This window comes from Palaemon carinicauda, chromosome 37 (assembly GCF_036898095.1).
Source record: "Palaemon carinicauda isolate YSFRI2023 chromosome 37, ASM3689809v2, whole genome shotgun sequence".
NCBI lineage: Eukaryota > Metazoa > Arthropoda > Malacostraca > Decapoda > Palaemonidae > Palaemon > Palaemon carinicauda.
The window spans coordinates 31858986-31878838 of record NC_090761.1 but is presented as its reverse complement, the minus strand read 5'-3'; the positions used below and the strand labels follow the sequence as shown (position 1 = coordinate 31878838).

Sequence of the window (19853 nt, the reverse complement as noted above, 5' to 3'; positions counted from 1 at the left end):
TCTAATTGGAGTGGGGACGAATTGTACTGATTTCAGTATCTGTTATTTTATACTCGATAGGTAAATCTTTTTATTTTCTCTTAATCCAAACGAAAACTATAGATACTCATGCATTGTTGCCATTTGGGTCATTTGAAACCGGAGTAAATAGCCTATATGAAAGTTACCTATCTGGTTTGGCGTTGTTAAAATAGGGTTTTATTGTTGTAATAAAATATTTACCGTTAATAGTTTATATATGACATCCCGTTTTGACGTTGTTACTGGTTTAGATTGATTAATTGTTAATTTCTTCTCATCGTTTATTTAATTCCTTTCCTCACTGGGCTACTTTTCCCAATTGGAGCCCTTGGGCATCTTGCTTTTCCAACTAGGATTGTTGCTTTGCTAGTAATAATGAAATAATGACGATAATAATAATAATATACAAACCGTTTTAGGTGAAGCTAAATTTAGTTAACCCCTTTTGCATGGGAGAGCTGGCAACTTCCAGCTAACATTTTTTTAGGCTCGTAAGCCTAATTCGTCCACTTGTTTTACTGTTCCTGGTTTCGTCTGCAAATAAATGTTTTCAATTGTGTATAATCGAACGGTAAATGTTTTACTAAAAAAAGAAAATGTCAGCCAGGACAAGTCAAAGTTTTAAAGATACTGGGAAATTATATATAATTTATATATATATATATATATATATATATATATATATATATATATATATATATATATATATATATATATATATATATAAATGTGTGTAAATCATATGTAAATATAAAAGTGGTAGGCCTACTATAGTCTCTTTTGTCTATACTTGCTGAGTGTTTTCTTGGCCCTGGCACACGGAAATGCACAGCTCCCAGCAGGACTAGAAAGATTTATTCTTATACATCCAATTAAATACATATATGTTGATTATCATTTAGGTCACTCGGCATGGGTTGTCAAATCCACTTTATTGTGGCCCTAGGGGGAAAAAAATGAAATTTTGAATTCTTCCGTTAAATGTTATCTTATCATACAGGTTTGTTGGGGTCCCATTACTTGAAACAGTTTGTTTCATTTGGAACGTTCATTAAAGTTTCTCACCACCTTTTAACTCGATTTAAATCTAATTTGATTGTTTAAAGGTCATCCAAGCCTTACCTCTAGTAAAAATTGTGTAAATTTTCTTTTAACCTCAATGTTATGGAAAAATTAAATTGTCTCCATCACTCACCAAGAGTTTGAATTTGACCCCATGTGGAGGTAATGATTTAGATAGACCAAAATCATCTTTACAGACACTAATATCATTAGTGCCATATACAATTGGGCTTAGTACACTTCCCTAGGCACCTCACATCTAAATGGTTCATAAAGATAAACAATTTGTACAATAATAAATTGTCAACAAAAGTAATCTTGTGGATACTAAAAATTTTTCCTAACAAATCTTAAATTTAATTGTAATGCATGCACAACTGTCAAAAGCAGTTATAAAATGAAGTGAAACCAGGATTCCTCAATTGTCTTTTCAACCTCAAATTTCCAGTAGATTATTCACAACAGTCATAAAACTGTCTCAGTAGATAAGAAAATGTCTATGCTGAAAGGCTATCTGGCATTGCTTCAAATCCTCCCAAAATCATTCAACAAATTGCTCAATAATTGCATACTGTATTATAGTACTTTTGACACAGAAAATATTTGAAATTGTCATGATTATACTTTGGGTGTTTCGGGAGCTTGTTAGGATAGGAAATATGTTGTCAATTATTGTTTAATCAGATTTGTATTACCTAGATAATATTGTCAATTCCATTTATAAATTTTGAAATTTTTTACCTCTGGAAAAGTCTGTGGGAAAATCTCTCCAGGTTACGTTTTTATGTACAGTATAAATGTACAATTACAGTGATGTATTGGAAATGCTATTGCCCCCATTGTTATATAATTGGTGTTTATATGTCTGGTTGTCAGACTTGAAGACATTTTGTTCTTGTAAAGAGATGCCAATATATTTTATTAGCACAGTTTCATACTGGGCTTAGTTCATTTTATTGGTCAAAGTTGCCCATATGCTATACGTACATGTAGAAAATAGAAACTTGCAGAATCCCCCTGGTGTTATTTGCTGTAGTTTTCATTTAATATGGTATAAAATGGGCGGTTTACGAAGTATTAGCGCAAACTTTGAAACTTTGATAATAGTTCCCAACTTTATCTTTTAACTCTTTCTATTGATGTAAGTTAATTTTAGTGAGAGAGGAACCAATGTTATTAAATTCTTAATTTTTTTCTTCTTCAGGAGACGTTACAAGTGTACTAAGAGACACAACCAACATGGAGCAGGTGCGCGAGGAGGCGAAGGAGAGGAGAAAGAGACGCAAGAAGAAGCGTTCTGGTTCCACTCTTGTTGCCAGTGTTTTCAGTGGTAAGTTTTGACATTGAGATGAATCATGATAAATATGGTTTATCCTGCTGTTGGTTGAAGAATGAAAACAATTTGAAAGATATTGAGAAGCATTGGACATATATCATGTTCATTGAATGGTTTTATTTTTTTTTATGCTTTTGATTTTACTAATATCGATTTATTGTAGTTTACTTAAATTTTGACTTTGTTTTTCTTCAGATCTGTACAAACTTACCGGTGAGGTGTTGGGACAGGGTGCATATGCTTCAGTGCAGACATGTGTCAACATCTATACAGACATTGAGTATGCCGTGAAGGTGAGTTGTATAAAAATAGAATAATCCCTTACGAGTATTTATGCAGAATTTTCTTTTCAACATTTAGTTTATATCAATATTACCTTGGTAGGAAAAAAAAATTCATGTTGCCATTTTGATTTTCTTAATAGCAAATTTTCATCCCTTGTGTTTATCAATATTTTGACAGTGTGATTTACTATCAAATACTAAGCAGTTTGCAATCTCATTTTCAGATCATTGAGAAGGTACCATCACATAGCCGAACGAGAGTGTTTAAGGAAGTTGAGATGTTCCATCACTGCCAGGGACACAAGAACATCATCCAGCTGGTGGAATTCTTTGAAGAGGATGATAAGTTCTACCTGGTCTTTGAGAAAATCTACGGAGGTCCTTTGCTATCTCACATTCAGCGAAGGACTCACTTTACTGAGGCGGAGGCATCCATGGTCATCCGTGACCTGGCCTCTGCCCTAGCTTTCTTACATAGTAAGGGTATTGCACACAGGGATCTCAAGCCTGAGAATATCTTGTGTGTTTATCCGGACCAATTGTGCCCAGTGAAAATTTGTGACTTTGATCTGGGTTCTGGAATCAAGTTCAACTCTAATTTAAGTTCTCCGGTGATGACCCCCCAGTTATTAACGCCTGTAGGCTCTGCAGAGTTTATGGCGCCTGAAGTGGTGGAGGGATTCATAAGTGATGATGCTGGGCCATATGATAAGAGGTGTGATCTTTGGTCCTTGGGTGTGGTAACATACATCCTTTTGTGTGGGTACCCACCTTTCTGCGGCAACTGTGGTGAAGATTGCGGATGGGAGCGAGGGGAGGCCTGTCCTCAGTGCCAGGATCTCCTTTTCAACAACATTCAGGATGGCAGCTATGAGTTCCCCAAGCCAGAGTGGTCGTATATTAGCGAGGAAGCCAAGGATCTGATTCGAAAGCTACTCGTAAAGGATGCATCTCAAAGATTGTCAGCAGAGATGGTCCTTGCCCATCCTTGGGTCAAAAATGGTGGGCCGACGACCTGCTTGGAAACTCCCAATGTCATCAGAAAGTAAGTAGATATATCATACAACCCCAGTACATGAAAATTTTGTGTAGTATTTTTTTATTCACTGTTTTTATTTGTATAAATATTAATGCTGTATTTAATTTTTTAAATTATCATTTTTATTTTCATCTAGTTTATAGTAAACCAAGTTTTTTTTTTATATAGCCTTAACTAACTAATCCTTCTTAATTTCAGGAACCACAGTGCACAACAACTGTCGCTTTTTGCGGAGTCTTGCATGGCACTCAATCGCGTCCTGTTGCAGCATTTCAGCATGAATCAGGATGAAGATTGCGAAAACATGCATGGAGTGGATCCTCCTTTTGGCTTATCACCCCCTTCAGAGTCTCGTCTTGCCCAGAGACGACTTCGTTCTATCAGTCTCAATACTGAGCACCTCCTCACTGCCACCGGCTAACTGGCGGCCTCGCCAGTCACTCAGGGTCAGGTGCTACACTGTTGTCACCATAAGCAGTGTAGAACCATTTTATTTTTTTTTTTTTTTTGGATTTTTTTTTTTTTTTATTCATTTTGTTTAGGCTTGAGCTCTGTTGGCAAAGTATTGTTGCTAAGAATCCTTACTGTTATAGGAATCTGAGCAACAAGGTGAGCTATAGGGTATCGTGTTAAGCCACCTTTCGTATTTTTTTCCTATAGTATTACAATAATAATGTGTAATGGAGGTTTAGCCAGCTCATTGATGATCAAATATTTAAAACCATATATAAAAATATTTGCTTATTCAGTTTGTTATATATAGATATATGTATGTGTAGGCACAAAATTCAAGATATATTTTCATATATAAGCTTTATTGAGTCCAGGGTATAACCATCTTTTGACTTGGATTCATCATGATTTTATTTAGTGCCAATTACTAAAAGTGGGCTATAACCAACAAATTAAGTACAAAGATTATAAAAAAATCCTCTTTGAATCTGTCCTGAATGCCACTGTAAAATAAGGTTAACGAGTAATGCGATGGTGTGAATATCTCTCCCTCGTGGACGGCGTGTGTGGATCGTTAGGAGCGGGCACTGTGATACTCTTATTAGTGTGTAAGGTTGAGAGGACCCCCAGTCGTAATATTGCTTGGAATAACAATGTTTCTCTTTGTGTGTGGTGCTTAGTAACTTAAGTTGATAGTTGTAATCCCAGTAAGTGCCTATGCTTTGATGTCAGCTATGACAAAACAATTTTAAGTCCCAAATTGCCTAGGTATTAGAAAAACATTAAAAAAAGAGCATTGGTTTCATGTCAATACAATCAGGTCCAAAATGTTCAAACCAGAGGGTCACTTCAGGACAGTTCAGCCTACATGTTGTGCTTTTAAATCTATTCTTAATAGTTGCTGGAAAAGCTATAAAAATTCTAGTCTTGATCCAAATTGCACAAGGTGCTCTGGATTCAAATTGCCTAAGTACCCATTTCGTAATGATTTTTTGACGAAAGCACTAAAAGTCGCTTGGGGTCTTTTAAATTTTGATAATGAAGAAAAGGGAGAATATTTGCCAGCAGGTTTTTTTCCTTTTTAAGTGCTACATCCTTGTTCAATCAACAACCCTTCTGGTATGTTAATGTCATTCAGGGAAGCTGTCAGAAAGTTACTTTTCTTTTTATTCCTCTCTTTTGTATTAGGACAGGCAAGGCATCCCAGCAAAAGGCTGCCCTCATAAAAAGTTAAAAATTAATTATCAAGTGATGCGTGTACCTGGAGTGCCATGGCTTGTGCGCACGTTGCCCACATCCTAGACGATCCACACTTCCCCGTCCTGTAGAGTTACGTTTTGTTACTGTTTTTCTATCTTTTTTATACATTGGATAGGCTATATAAAGTAAGAGTTGATTACTTATTGAAATTTGCCAAAAATGTTTTGTTTTTGCAGAGCAGTGAAGTGGCTCTGGTTTGGTTTTCATAATTGTGCCAGTCGTACTAGTTTCTACCTTATTGCCTGAAGGTATGTAATTGTACCCTTCTTTTGCAAAGGTAGAAGCCAAGATCTAAAGACTGTAGCAACATTTGTTTTTGGGGGGGTACATAAAGACACCATTTTTTTGTCAAACTCTCCTCGTCATTCCATGGATAGGCCGATTGTATAAAGAATGTATATATATCTAATACAATAACAATTGGTAATCCTTTAGTAGATCCTGAAAACTGCTATTGGTTGCCTCTTGACCCAGTGATGTAGGTGCATTGACCATAGGAAATGACAAGAGGAAGAGAATAAGGAATTTGTTTTATTGGTTGTCATTGTATGTTGCCCCTATGACATTCCTCATTCATATTTTTTATTTTATTTTTTTTTATCATTCAAGCAGTACTGTCGATCCACAAACACTGGTCATGCTTGCCTCATGCTCCTTATCATATCATGATCTCATATTCAGTCAACCATGCGGGGTGAGGAGATTTTTCTTATTTATTTGTCATTGCTAAATCGATCCTCTTTGCTATTTCATCCAGCCATTTAAAGGGGTCTTAATTAGCAAACAACATAAGCCTTTGGCATTCTTATTTTATTCGAAAACGGGAAATTATAGGATATATATTACAGATGTGGAAATTTTTCTATTCTTTGAAACCATCTCGGAACCAGTAATTTTTTTTTATGTGTATAAATTCTCCTTTGCGGTTTAATGTTGTTTGTTAGTAGTGACCAGGAGTATAGTCCATGTGATAGCTCAAGGATCGACCATACTGTTGTTCATCATCATCCTTGTCTTCCTGCTGTACCGCCTCTGTGCGTACGAGAGGAGAGAAAGTTCATTTCTATAGTGGCCCCCTAATTTTTTTTTTTTTGTTAATTCATAGTTATTCTGTCTACCAGGTGTTCTGAGTAAATTAGTTTGTACACTATAAAGTATTTTAACTTGTATGTAAGTCTTGTAAGACCTAATTAATGGCATGCAAAGTTAGTTGACTGATTTGACAGAACACTTGGCAAAACTGGAGTAAGATTCACTTATTAACCACTCTACTGTATGTGGAATAATTTATATTGAGGAATTTATATATAAATATACAGTATATATTTAATTATATGAAATCATTTAAGGGAGGCCCCTTGTATTTGTTTGTACTTGTCCGTAGTAGGAAAGTGCATTTTACAAGTGTTAAGGAGAAAAGAATAATGCTTGTATTAAAAGAGGAAGCTGATATTTCTTGTACTGTATACCCTGAGCTCACTGAAACATCCAAAAACAAAATTATAGAGCGCCACCAGGGAGGAAGTGCAAATAAAAGTTATCTTTTTATTCAAAGTGTTTCAGTAAATCCTTTTTGTTTTTCTAACATTGCTGACTGGAAGACCAAATGTTACACATTCTAGAAGAGAGATAAGTAATGTATGGTTCATAAGTTATGAGTTTATAGATTACCCCCAAAGAAACGGTTTTGTAATACTGCAGTCTCAAGTCTTTTATAACAAGCAAAGATCATTACAGTAGTCTAGTAGCCGACACAAATCCTGGTAAAGTCTGAAAAGTTCTTGATCTTGTCGTAGTTTTGAATAATGGACCTGGTTTTGATACCTCTGCTTTCTATTAACGGGTCTTAATAAATTTGTATTCAATTTACGCATAAATGGCATCTCAGTTGAAGTGCACACATGAATACAGTTGACAATACTGTATCATTTACATTTATATGGATGGTATTAATTTATTACAGATAATTTGAAATTATAACTTCATGGATTACACCTAATTCTTGTCTGGGGATTGCCATAAACTAACAGTACAAGGAAAAACTAAAGTAAGATGTTAACAAATGAAACTTCCCAGCAGGTGGATAGTGCCACAAGTGTACCTCTACCAGTGCATTGTAGGCATTACTCAAAGATCATTGCGGCGCATATCCCCCCCCCCCCCAAATGTACTACCCATTTGGCCTTTTACTATAGTATATGTGATCATGATTCCTTTCTTCTAAATGCTGCCCAAGCTATACTTCTCTGAAGGCTTTTCTGTTTACAATTTTTCTAGAGCCCAGTATTTCTTTATGGATTTTGTCTATTGAATAGACAGTCCTATTTGAACATATGATCTAAATGTTAATGGGACTATGTCAAGTATATTCTTAGGTAAAACTGTAATCGCAAGAGGTTTGGAGTTCTTAAATAGGTTTGTAATTATTCTTTGCAATATTTCATTGTATACAGTAATTTCCCAATGTTTGTGGCATTGCTCTCATTAAAATATTAGATTCATTTTGATCCATAGAATAGTGATATTTAGTTTAATATAGTAAAATTTCATTTCAGGTATGATAATAGCTTGGGGAAAATACTGCAATGTTCCATTGATGGAATATAGTTCTTCAGCAGAATTATTTTATTGGAGTTGATTGTAACCAGAAAACTAGTCCCTTTGCAAAAGTTAGTTTCTGAACTATATTGGTAAGCAAAATTTGTAAAGCCTTTTGTTTATGGTAGTTTGATAGTAGATTACTGCACTGTATATTACCCAGTTGATCTCTCACTGCAGCAGTTGTAGTTAGGTTATAAACTAAATAGATATGTCTTATCTGACTCCACTGTTATTGTTATTACTAATACACCAAGTTACAATCACTTAGAAAAATGGAAAGCTATGAACCCAAGGGCTCCAACAGGGAAGAAGTATATTCCTGATAAAATTTCTGATATTCGGGGAAAACACTTGTAAGATTTCTGCATGACATTAAGAAAAACTTTTTATCTTTTTTTATTTTTGTGTTACATAAAGCACCACCATTTCTGCTCTCTTTTGCATGCTATGTTAGTGAGGTCATTTCCATTTTTTAAGTTACACTAGCCAACCTTATTTTTAAACTTTACACATCAAATTTAGTGTTTTTATTATTGTGACTCATCATATTAGGTTTAACTCATTTTATAATCTACCCACAGGTGTAATTGTTAGGCTAGCCTTAGCTGTTGTAATTGTATAATAATCATGCATTTTAACTTGCTTGCTTAGTCTCTTAAAACTCCATCTGTTCTTCCTGAATAGATATACAGTATAGCCTTGGTCTAAGGTTTCCTTACAAATCCCTCTACGTGTTTGACTTGGGCCAAGATATCCAAACCATATTTTGTAAATTCATTCTCCACTTGCTTTAACTTCAGCAAATATCTGGCAGTAATTTTAGTGTTCTGGAAGCGTTTTAAGCGTTGTAAATGGTGTATGCAAATTAAAACATCTTATCTGTCCCCCTTAGCTAAGGTCACCACGCAGGACTTGCACATTTTGTCATATTCACACCTAAGCTGTCATATTTGATGAATATCCAGAAAGGGACTAGTGCTGTCAGTGCACCTCACACACTGCACAGTAGGCATTACTTCAAGGTCTTTGCAGCTTTCCTGTAGTTGCGCTTTTACATTTCCTCTGTTCCAGCTCCCTTCTTGCTGTCCAACCTATTCTTACATTAGCTCTTAGCTGTGTTTTCCCCCAGTTTCACTTGGGCATAGAATGGCCTAAAATTCTCCATTGCTTGGCAGTATACGGGTAGAAATTTATAATTCCAATCCTTTTGAAAATAAGAAATGCCTACTGTACTTCTGTATTTTTTTGTCACTTGTCAAATCAACCTTATCATAACACCTATAAAATAAGGGACTTGACTTTAAATTTATTAAGACTTTTTTCCTCAGACCAATGATTTCAAGTAGGAGCTTATTTTAAAATGCAATATTGGACCTATATATTTGAAGATTTTGAAACCAACATTAGAGGTGTATTTTGGACTGAATAATATTGGACAATGCGTAGATAGTATATCTCATGCATTCCACTGAGGTCCATCTTTCTAAGGCTGTAACCTTACGTCACATTTTTCAAAAATTTTATCAGTTCCTGCATTTCTTGTTTTACAACCAATATGACCCTAATTAATGCTTATGTACCAAAATACAATAGCAGACTGTAAACAGCCTTTTCTGTTGTATTTGAGAGTTAGGAAGGGTGAACTTGCTCTATAAAGGAAGTGAAAGTGGTGGATAACACTTAATTTGGTAAATTTTTGTACATGCTGCTACAAAGTCATCTAATGTAATAGCATTCCATCACCACTGTTTATGACATTGCAAGTTCTTCATTATAAGTTAAAGGGTGTTTGAATACTCCTACTGTTTGTTTGCATTTATATGGTTGACCAATTTTCACTTTGCCACTTCTCTGACAGGTCAAGTAAGAAGTTGAGGTACCAATGATGAGCAGTGTTCCATTCTTACTGAATGCAATTTCCTTATTACAAAAGGAATCACACTTTGAACCCTACAAACAGTCCACAGATGTTTTGGCGAAAAATGAAGGATAAAGTGGACTTTATACTTAACATTGTTACTTGGTCAAAAGTCGCTAAATCCTTGCATAACAACAAGCTCTCTTTGGGGCTTATAAATTATTACAGGGAGATATCTCACCTAATTTACTGTTAACAAGGATAACAGATATTCAATAGTTCTACAGTCAGATCAAACAATAGGACTAAAAAGTCCTTTCATCTACTGAGAAGTCCCTGCAGACATTAACTCAGATCTTATAGATTCTATAAGATACACCGAGAGACACATTTCTCTCTTGAGTACTTTGGGTAATTTTCCGACCTTAGTGTACCGCATTTAAGAAATTACATTTCTTAAATGTAATTTGCTGGTTGGTGGTGTGTGATAAATACAATTATGGTCAACGTCACACCCATATATTGCTCATACATTTGGACACTTCTACGTAGGGGTGGGAAGAGATCAGAGGTGCGAACAACTAACCTTTTTCCTCTCCGGATCCTTGACCTCTCCTAATGGCTACTTTGGCAAGGAATAAACAAAATGTTATTACACTTACAAGTACTACTGTCCTAGTTTTGTAATGGAGAGGCATTAATCAAGATAGTACGTTTTCAACCACTACAACGCATGAATTTGATTATTGTATATGAACATTAACTGTCAAGTAAAACTATTTCATGGTGTTTGATCACACAACAAATACTACATAACTAGAGTAGTAGCAGTACACACAGTTAAGCAAAATAATGTAAGATTGTCACTCGCGCATTAGATGTGGTTCTATAACTCTTACCATAACTTGCAAAAAAAGACCATATTTTGTACAAAATACAACAACTGGCAAATTTCGGTCTCATGAATAAAGATACAAATACAATAACATATTAACCGTCTGTCAGTTACCTGATAAATGACAATTCCTAATGATAAATCAATCAATCAATTTTTATGAAACATGCAATACCAACAACTTTACGATAAGCTGTAGATTATGGCTATCAAAGATGCATAGGCTAAACAAAAAACATTATATCAAATTGTTGAGAAGAATTTCACACAGATGTAATGGGTAGTTTAGGTCAGAGTGTAGTTAAGGTAACGAGCCTCACTGCTCAAATCTATGTTGTTACAATAGGTAAGTCAGATGGCCGGTCTTAACTATGCCACAGTCCTATCAGTTTACAAACTGGAATACAAACCTTTGGCATTTATAGGGGTATACTTTCAGTGAAGCTGAAAAGGCGAGCCATTCAAAGTTAGAGAGAGTTAACTACCCATCCCGCTAGTTAAGGGGGGTAACTAGCTACCGATCTCACTCACACACATGTGACTGTGCTTCACTTTACTTTTGGCTCGAAGGAAGCGTGGTTGTTGCCGCTCTTCCTCCACGCCTATTTTGGACTGCCATTAATCTGTCTTTTTAACTTGAGTTCTTTCTTCTATATGTATATGAAAACATTCTTAATGTTTTTATATATATGTTGTAGCTTTCCATACAGTGTATGTTGCTGTTTGTGTGATAGCGTAGTACTGCAGGTTCTCAAGGACGGAGAACCTTCCCTCTTGTCCGTTCCCCCTTGGACATCGGTCATCCCGTTGGCGGATAGCCTTCTATATGACTTGACCGCAGTCGCATGGGAATCATCATCGTTTGGATACTCCTCCTTTCAGCTGTTGTCATCATCTTCCCCTCTACATGGAATCTGCTGGGGGGAAGGGAGTGCGGCCCTCTCAGAGCTTGACTTCGGTCTTGCTCTTTCTTAAGGTCATCGCCGCTCACTTTTTGTGGGTAGCTGGCAGTATACAATGTGGGGGGAGCACCTTTCCCATTCGTGGGTTAGGTTGCGCATCTGAATGGTTTCCTCATTAATAAAGTGAAATTGTAACTATGTAATTTAACTTTTCAGCTTTGTCTCCAGGGGTAACTCCCTGCTGGAGGGTCGAGTGGTTCTCTTGAGTAGTTAATTTTCTTAGCTGAATTAATTAATTGTAATTCTTGTTTTGCTACAGTTTTTATGCTGCCACTCTCCTTCTCCCGTCAATGTCGGGTGGGGAAGGGAGTGCGCAGTCCTTAATTTGTGTCTGTTCTCTCGGTGGATACCTTTCCCATCCACGTATAGGTGCTCCTTTCGAGGAAGTTTTGTTACATAATTTGTTTTATTTTTTCTCAGTTGGCAATACCATCCTTCTTTGATTGACTAAGATAGCCGGCGCAGAAGAGCAGTGCCGTTCATTCCTAGGGAATCTGCTGTCACTGCCCCATGACTTTTCTCTCCTCCTGCACCTGTGGCAGCTACTGATCAGCACACCATCTATGAGGAACTAGCTCCGGCTACGTTTTTTCATACAGCGCTCGATGCAGATCTTCAACTTGAACAAGACTTGTTGAGGGGAAGTAATGAGCCCTGCCCTGAGGTCCGTCTGCAGGGATTGGACTACTTTCCCCGCCAAGGGAGAGTTATCCACCCCAGGTGTTGGGTTGTCCTCTCTTCCATGGGAGAACTTTTCATCATCTTCATCTCATACCATTGACACTGATTGCCATTGCTGTTTTTTCGCCAAAGACTATGGTCCCACCCCCATGCTTAGTCGACTCTTCTGTCGGGGCGTATCAACGTCTGAGGCAAGTCTCTCCTGCGAGTGTTCACCTCTCTTGTTTGCGAGAGACGCCACTCTTAGACTCCTCTTCGGAGGCCTGCTGCTGCTGATCAGCTTGCTGTTCCTCCTGCCCCTTTGGAAAGGGGATTTGTTACCATGGTCTTTGACCCCACCTTGCTCCTCTGCCTTAGAGGTGCTCCTCCTTTAGTGAAAAGACGCCCCTTCAGCTCTTCAGCCTCGTCATTCCAGATCTCCTCTTCGGAGGATTCTTATCGTCCTGATTCCACTGGTTCCAAATCTTCACTTGGTACTTCATACTTGCGCGCTCGTCAACGAACCTCGGTTCGTGACCCAACCGTCAAGGTGTCATTCACGAGCCTTTCCCGGGGATGTTTGCTCTTCCAAAGGGCACAACCTATCTCTAGATCATCGTTTGGCTGTTCTCCAACCACCTGTTCCGACCTATTGCAGCTCGTCTTTCTCCAGTCTCGCCGATCACCAGCTCGCTGATAGCAATCAATAGCTTGCTGATCATCAGTTCGCCGATCGCTAGCTCCCCAATTGCTGATTGCCAGCTCCCCAATCACCGATTGCCAGCTCGCTGATCACTAGCTCACTGCTCGCCTCCTCGTCAATGAACACTGGTTCATGGCACACCGTCGAGGTCTCGTTCACGAGCTTCTCCTGAGGGTGTTTGCCCTTCCAAAGGGCACATCCTGTCTCCAGATCATAGTTTGGCTGTTCGAAGATCAGCTGTTCCGACCTCTCGCCGATTGTTAGCTTGCCGACTCGAAAATCGCTAGCCACTGAACGCTAGCTACCGATCTCTAGCTTGCCGATCGCCAGCTCGTCTTTCGCCAATAGCTAATCGTCAGCTTGCCGATTGCTAGCTCGTCTTTCTCCGATCATTGACTTCTAGTCTCACCAATCATTAGCTTGCCAGCTCACCGATTGCCACCTTACCGATCACCAGCTTGCCTATCGTCAATTGCTAGCTCGCCTTCTTCCGATAGTATCGCTACTCGCCAATTGCTGATCCCCAATAGTCGGCTATTTCACCGACCGCTAGCTCGCTGATTGCCAATCGCCAATCATTAGCTCAACTCTCCGATAGTCCAACGTTACTCTAACCATCTGTTTGTTGATCGCCAGCACTCCGACCATCTTAGATCTTCGAGCACTGTTCGCGAATATCTGGCTTATCAATCATCAACTAGTCGATCATCGAACCATACTGCTGTTCCTGAGCTTATCAAATCATCCGTCAGTTAACCTATATTTGGGCACTCTAATCGTCAGCTCGCCGATTGCTAGCTCAAGGATCGCCAGCTCACCGGTTACCAGCTCAATGGTTGCCAGCCTACCTTGACAGCTCAATGGTTGCAAGCTCAACGAGGGTCAATCGGTGATCACCCTGCTGATCACCGATTGTTTGCTCGTGCCTTCGCCAATCGTTGATCTCTGGCTCACCGATTGCCGATAGGCATCTCACAGATCACTGATCGCCTGTGACCTCGCTCTCTCCTTGGTTTTATTGTTCGCCAGCCTTATGGCCCTCGTCAGACCAACTCTCCACGCCACCTGCTTGTCAACGAACTTCGATTTGTGACTCTCCAGCTAGTTCAAACCACTTGGTCACTCATCCTTCAATCATTAGTTGGCATGTGCGACTGTTTGCCATTCGACAATGGTTAGCCGCTCGCTGGTCTATCTAGCAGTTCACCATTCACCTTCGGCTCTTCAATCACCAACTCGCTGATCATAGAGTCAACCCATCGATCGACAGCAGATCACCGTTCGCCGACTGACCAGGCTGCTCGTCAGTCACTATCTTTGGCTCACAGATTGCCAATTCGCCAATTACCAACATCTTGCCGCTCACCGGCAGTTCGCATCTCAGAAGCCCGCCAGCAGCCTTCAACTACTCACTAGTCACCCTCTGCCTGTCGTTCCCCAGAAAGATCGGAATTAAAATGACACCCTCCTCACTGCTCACTGTTTGCCATCACACCGATCCACTAAGTGATCGGCAGTTCCCATCAGCAGCTTGTCCACAGGTGACTACTCACGAGAACTCTCCAACTGCACAGTGGCCACTATAACCAGCCCTTGACCATCATCAACGTTTGCCAGAACAACACCGTTCTAAGGAACAGCATCTCCCCCGTTAAGGCTTCCAATGGTCAAGCGTTGCTTACCCACTTCTTCATCAGTTCAGACTGAGTTCTCTCCCAGGGTAGAGTCCTTATGCAGGGTATTGCATCCCGCTCACTCATCTCTCCCTCCACTGGTCAAGACCCAGCGTCAGCGAGCTCTGATGCGAAAGGATCCACAAAGTAGCTGGCCTTTCGGGCCAAAGTTCACACCATGCTGGTTAAGGTTGGACAAGCGGTAAGACTACTGTACAGGTCTTAATGGGTATGCTGGACCTAAAGGACGCATACTTCCAGATCCCAAGCCATCCATCATTAAGGAAGTATTTGACATCCAGTCTAGACAATAGGAAATACCAGTTTAGGGCACTTGTGCTTTGGTCTTTCCATAGCACCCCAAGTCTTCATCAGTGTTCATCCTAGAATCATCCTGGGCTCACAGGATCGGCATCCGTCTCCTCCATTATCTGGACGACTGGTTGATTCTAGCAGACTCGGTGGCAACACTTCTTCAGTACTGAGACAAACTTCTCAGGTTTTGCCAAGACCTGGGGATCATGGTAAACCTCGAGAAGTCTTCCCTGCTTTCCCCTCAGAGACTGGTATACAGCACCTAGGAATGATTTTAGACACCAATCTCGACAAAGCCTGCCCATCAGATGACAGGATAACGAGGCTGAGAAAGGTAGCAAGACCATTCTCAGACGAGAAGAACTCCCAGCCCAGAAGTAGCTTTGTCTCCTCAGGACACCTATCATCCCTGGTCCGTCTACCAACGGCCGCCTCAGGATTCGATCTCTCAAGTGGCGATTTAAGTCCTGGTGGAATCAGGCCTTCAATTCCCCAGACATTCTGATCCCCCTGGATCTGACCTCGAGTGGTGGTTAGTAGACGAGAATTTGTGAAGGGGTGTAGATCTTCTCGTCCTCCCCCTGGACTTGATGCTGTTTATGGACGCATCAGAAGAAGGTGGGGGCCCCACATGCTGCACTACACGACCTCAGACTTCTGGTCAGTGTCTGAAAAGTGCCTTCACATAAATCTTTTAGATATGAAGGCCGTCTTTCTGGCCCTTCAACAGTTCATTCAGTTCTTGGCGTGCCACTTGTGGGTGGTGATGAGTGATAACACCACTGTAGTGGCTTATAGCAACACACACAGGTATTTTTTTGCAGCCTCCATCCCATCTAGCAGTATAAATACCAAAGTTGGCCGAAGTCTGCTCAGTACTGATATCAGCCCGCTTCATTCCAGGCAAGAGGAATGTACTTGCTGACAATCTGAGCAGAGCATCTCAGATAATGGGTACCGAATGGTCTTTGGATCATCTTGTAGCCAACAAAGTCCTGACTTTGTGGGGTTCTCGGACTGAGGATCTGTTCACAACGGCCCTGAACTTCAGGCTCCCGCTGCTCCTCAGTCCCAGACCCCAAGGCTCTCTGGCAAGATGCATTCCAACAACGGTGGGACAACATCAATGTTTACGCCTTTCCCCCGTTCGGTCTGATGAGAAGGGTACTCAACAAGGTCGAAACATAAGTCAACCTCTCAATGACTCTTATAGCTCCGCTATGGCATCATGCGAAATGGTTTCCGGACCTTCTGCAGCTCCAGATGTAGCCTCCAAGAGAACTCCCTCCACGACACGATCTACTCAGGCAACCACATGTCAACAGCTACCACAAAACCGTAGCTTCGTTATGAATTCACACCAGGAGACTATCCAGCATATCCTCACTCAGAGAGGATTTTCGCAACAAGTCGCGAAGAGGATGTCTGGATATCTGTGGAAATCCTCACCAGCAGTTTACCAGGCAAAGTGGAATGTCTTCTGTGGTTGGTGCCGTGGAAGGGGTATCTCTGCACTCGATGCCACTATTCCCACAATAGCGGAGTTTCTCGTGTTTTTGTGGGAGGAAAGGAACCTGTCAGTTTCGGCAGTGAAAGGCTATTGCTCAGCCTTGAGCATTGCCTTCAAACTGAAAGAAATGCACATCTCCTCATTGCTAGAAGTTTCCTTACTTATACAGACTTACAAACTTACCTGTCCTCAGTCAGAAGTGGAACCTCCCCTCGGAACGTGGGTCGACTTTTGTGGTCTCTAAAGAGGCCTCCCTGTGAACCATTATGCCAGGCAATAGATCACAAACCTGTCTTAAAAATTGGTGTTCCTACTCTCCTGGGCCTCGGCCAAACGAGTCGGTGAACTTCATGGTCTCGTACGACATCGCCCATTCAAGGGGATGGGGAGAGGTAACGTTCAGCTTCGTGCTTGTGTTTGTTGCCAAGGCCCAGAATCCAGGCGTGTTGGATCCTAGATTCGACTCCTTCCGGATAATGATTTGCCACTCCGTAACTGATGATCCAGATCATCTGTTACCGTGTCCAATGAGGAGTTTGAGGCTCTAGCCCGCCCCCGGGTGCCTTCGCTGTTCATCAGCACTTGAAGAAACAAGAGGAAGATCACCAATAACACCATTTTTGCATGGATTCGCAAAGTCTCCAATTACCCTGAATCCAGATCCTCCCCCAACACGTCGACCCAGAGATCATGATGTCAGGGCCTTAGCTACGTCCCTTGCCTTCAAAAGAAATTACTCTGTGATGCTGGTTCTACAAGCAAGGGTGTGGAAGCTGCCAGACAACTTTCACTGCCCATTACCTGCAAGACATGACCCACAGGAGACTCGATACATTTTCTATTGGTCGTGTGGTAGCTTCACAACAGCTGGTTAATATCTCAACCTCTATATTGGACAAATAGCAGAAGGTTGAGGGCACTGTTACCCAGTTTTAGTCTGCATGAATGGAAAGGAATGATTGGCTCTCTACTTTTCTTCATTCTCCCCTCTCTTAGGGAAAGCAGCAACCTGGGTTCTCTGCACAAGCCGGCCTCAACCAATGCAGGTAAACCATAACTCCCTTGTGTACTTAGTATTGTGTCAATACTGTTACGTCAACCATCCCCAAGCACAGTGGTGTTGGGAAAGTCTGGGTCAACTCGGTAATTTCCTACAGACTCTGAATAACTTTTACCTTGACAGTCACACTGGTAATATCTCAACACACAGATTGTGTAGACCGCAGACCTTGCATAGCATTGTTTAGCTAGGTGTTAGGGTCTCCTTATATTTGGTACTAACCTACTTGTAAAAAGGAGACCCCGGGTAAAGCCAAAAAGCCAGTTTTGCAGAGTCACTCCTTATAAAAAGTGTAGGTTTGTATTCCAGTTACGGAACAAATGACAAATTTGGAAGTAATTTGTATTTTTCCTAACGATACAAACCGTTAGCTACTTATACAAACTTACTCTGTAGCCCTGTCCCCCTTGAAGTCCCACCTCCAAGCAGAGTGAAGCACAGTCACAGGTGTGTGAGTGGGAGGGGTAGTAACCCCCACCCCAGCTAACTAGCAGGATGGGTAGTAAACCTTTACTAAATTTTAATGGCTCGTCCTTTCAGCTTCACTAAAAGTATACCCTTTTGAATAGCTAAAGGTTTGTATCGTTAGGAAAAATACAAATTACCTGCAAAGTGTCATATTCCTATAGGTGGTTAATGCCATAAGGGCCCCTTAAACGGTTGCTGTAGCATTACATAAAAGATCTTAACAGTATTCTTCCTAACCCTGGCTACAGTAACTATTATCCCTCAACTATACCTCTGTTCCTGCATCCTTTCTTCCATCTTGCTGTTCACTCTTTTACTCCATTTTGCAACCACAGGGTTTTTATCCAGGTGCATATTAAAGGTGTCTGGTTTCAGTTCCAGTTCCATCAGAATAGATGCTCACCAGAACGTCAGCCGGGCAAGCCCAACCCCCCACTGTGGTGCCCTACCACAGCAGTAGCCTCCCCAGTAAACAGCTTAAACTCATGGCCCTGGGCGGGGATCGATCTCTTGCCACGCGAATGCGAGGCAAACACGTTACCACTGTACTAGCCAGGAGGCTAGTGCCGAATGGTCTCCCAGCCCCCTTTGCTGTGCCTTATGGCCCAAATTCTTTCATAAGTAAAATACAAGTAATATTTATACATAATATCTTTAAGTTTCAAGTTCCAGATTTTAGCAAAAAAAAAAAAAAAAAAAAAAAGAGAGAGAGAGAGAGAGAGATAAGTTTTACTGAATTTGTATGGGTCTCCCATAATTTGACACATCATCACCAGTTGGTATCATGACAATACTAGTGTGTATGTTTATAATATTTCACTGTTTCACATGCTCATAAGCACCCATTTAATCAGGTTGATTGAGGGTTTTTCTCCTTTTAGAATTTATGGGGATTGCTTTACAACCATGTCTGCTTGTACAGTACTGTACATTACAGTACTTTATATCGTCATTTTTTATACTTCTAGATATCTAGGATTGTCATTTTCATATCCTACTTCAGTGAAGTATAGTGCCAGTTTTAGAAAGACCCAAATCTATATCCTTGAATTTGCCCTTCCCTCTAAATGTTTTACGGGTAGAGATGGATTATCCAATCTACAGAATATAATGGTTATTATGAGGACATTTTTTTTTATCAAGCAGGAAGAGAGAAACTGTAATAATTCTTGGAAATAAGATTTGGTTCTGTGTTCTCTATTTGTATTACGATCATTCAATAGTTCAGATTACAATCATTGATCAATGCCCACCCTCCCCAACTTCAAACTGCTAGACTGCTTCCTCTTGTCTCTGTATTAAACTTCTACTTTGTATTTGGTTACTTACCATGCTGCCCCATAAGAGGGTAGTGCTGTTAGTGCAATTAACATAGTACACTAGGTGTTAACATAGTCCCTTAGGCCACTAGCTACTCTTAATCAGCCTTCTACTTTACCTTAGTTCTTACCTTCTTTCCTCCATCCTGCTGTCCAACTTCCTATAACTTTAATCTTCATAGCGTGCATTTTGGTTTTGAATGGCCTCCCCAGCCCCAGTACTGGTCTTATGGGCCAAATTTGATATTTCAATCCATCCTTCCATAGTACATGACAACACACTCAGAGAGTGGGTCAATGTTGCATCCTATGTCTGCCAAGAAGACCCTGGTGTGAGCAGCAATATAGGGGTTCAGCCCTATTTCACTTATCTG

General features: G+C 40.3%; 2 protein-coding genes across 3 annotated transcripts in view; one reads left to right on the top strand and one right to left on the bottom strand.

Moving 5' to 3' along the window:
• Positions 1-7003, top strand: part of LOC137629552 (MAP kinase-interacting serine/threonine-protein kinase 1-like) — a 23222-nt gene extending 16219 nt beyond the window's left edge. For both annotated transcript variants that reach the window (XM_068360976.1, XM_068360977.1), the window contains exons 2-5: positions 2288-2413; positions 2615-2712; positions 2928-3748; positions 3941-7003. In XM_068360976.1, coding sequence (XP_068217077.1) covers positions 2288-2413; positions 2615-2712; positions 2928-3748; positions 3941-4163 — 1268 coding nt within the window. In that variant the 3' untranslated portion in view covers positions 4164-7003. The remainder of the gene's footprint in view (positions 1-2287; positions 2414-2614; positions 2713-2927; positions 3749-3940) is intronic.
• LOC137629258 (uncharacterized) overlaps positions 1-19853 on the bottom strand; it is a 245195-nt gene that overhangs the window by 181387 nt on the left and 43955 nt on the right. The gene's annotated exons all lie outside the window — the stretch shown is intronic.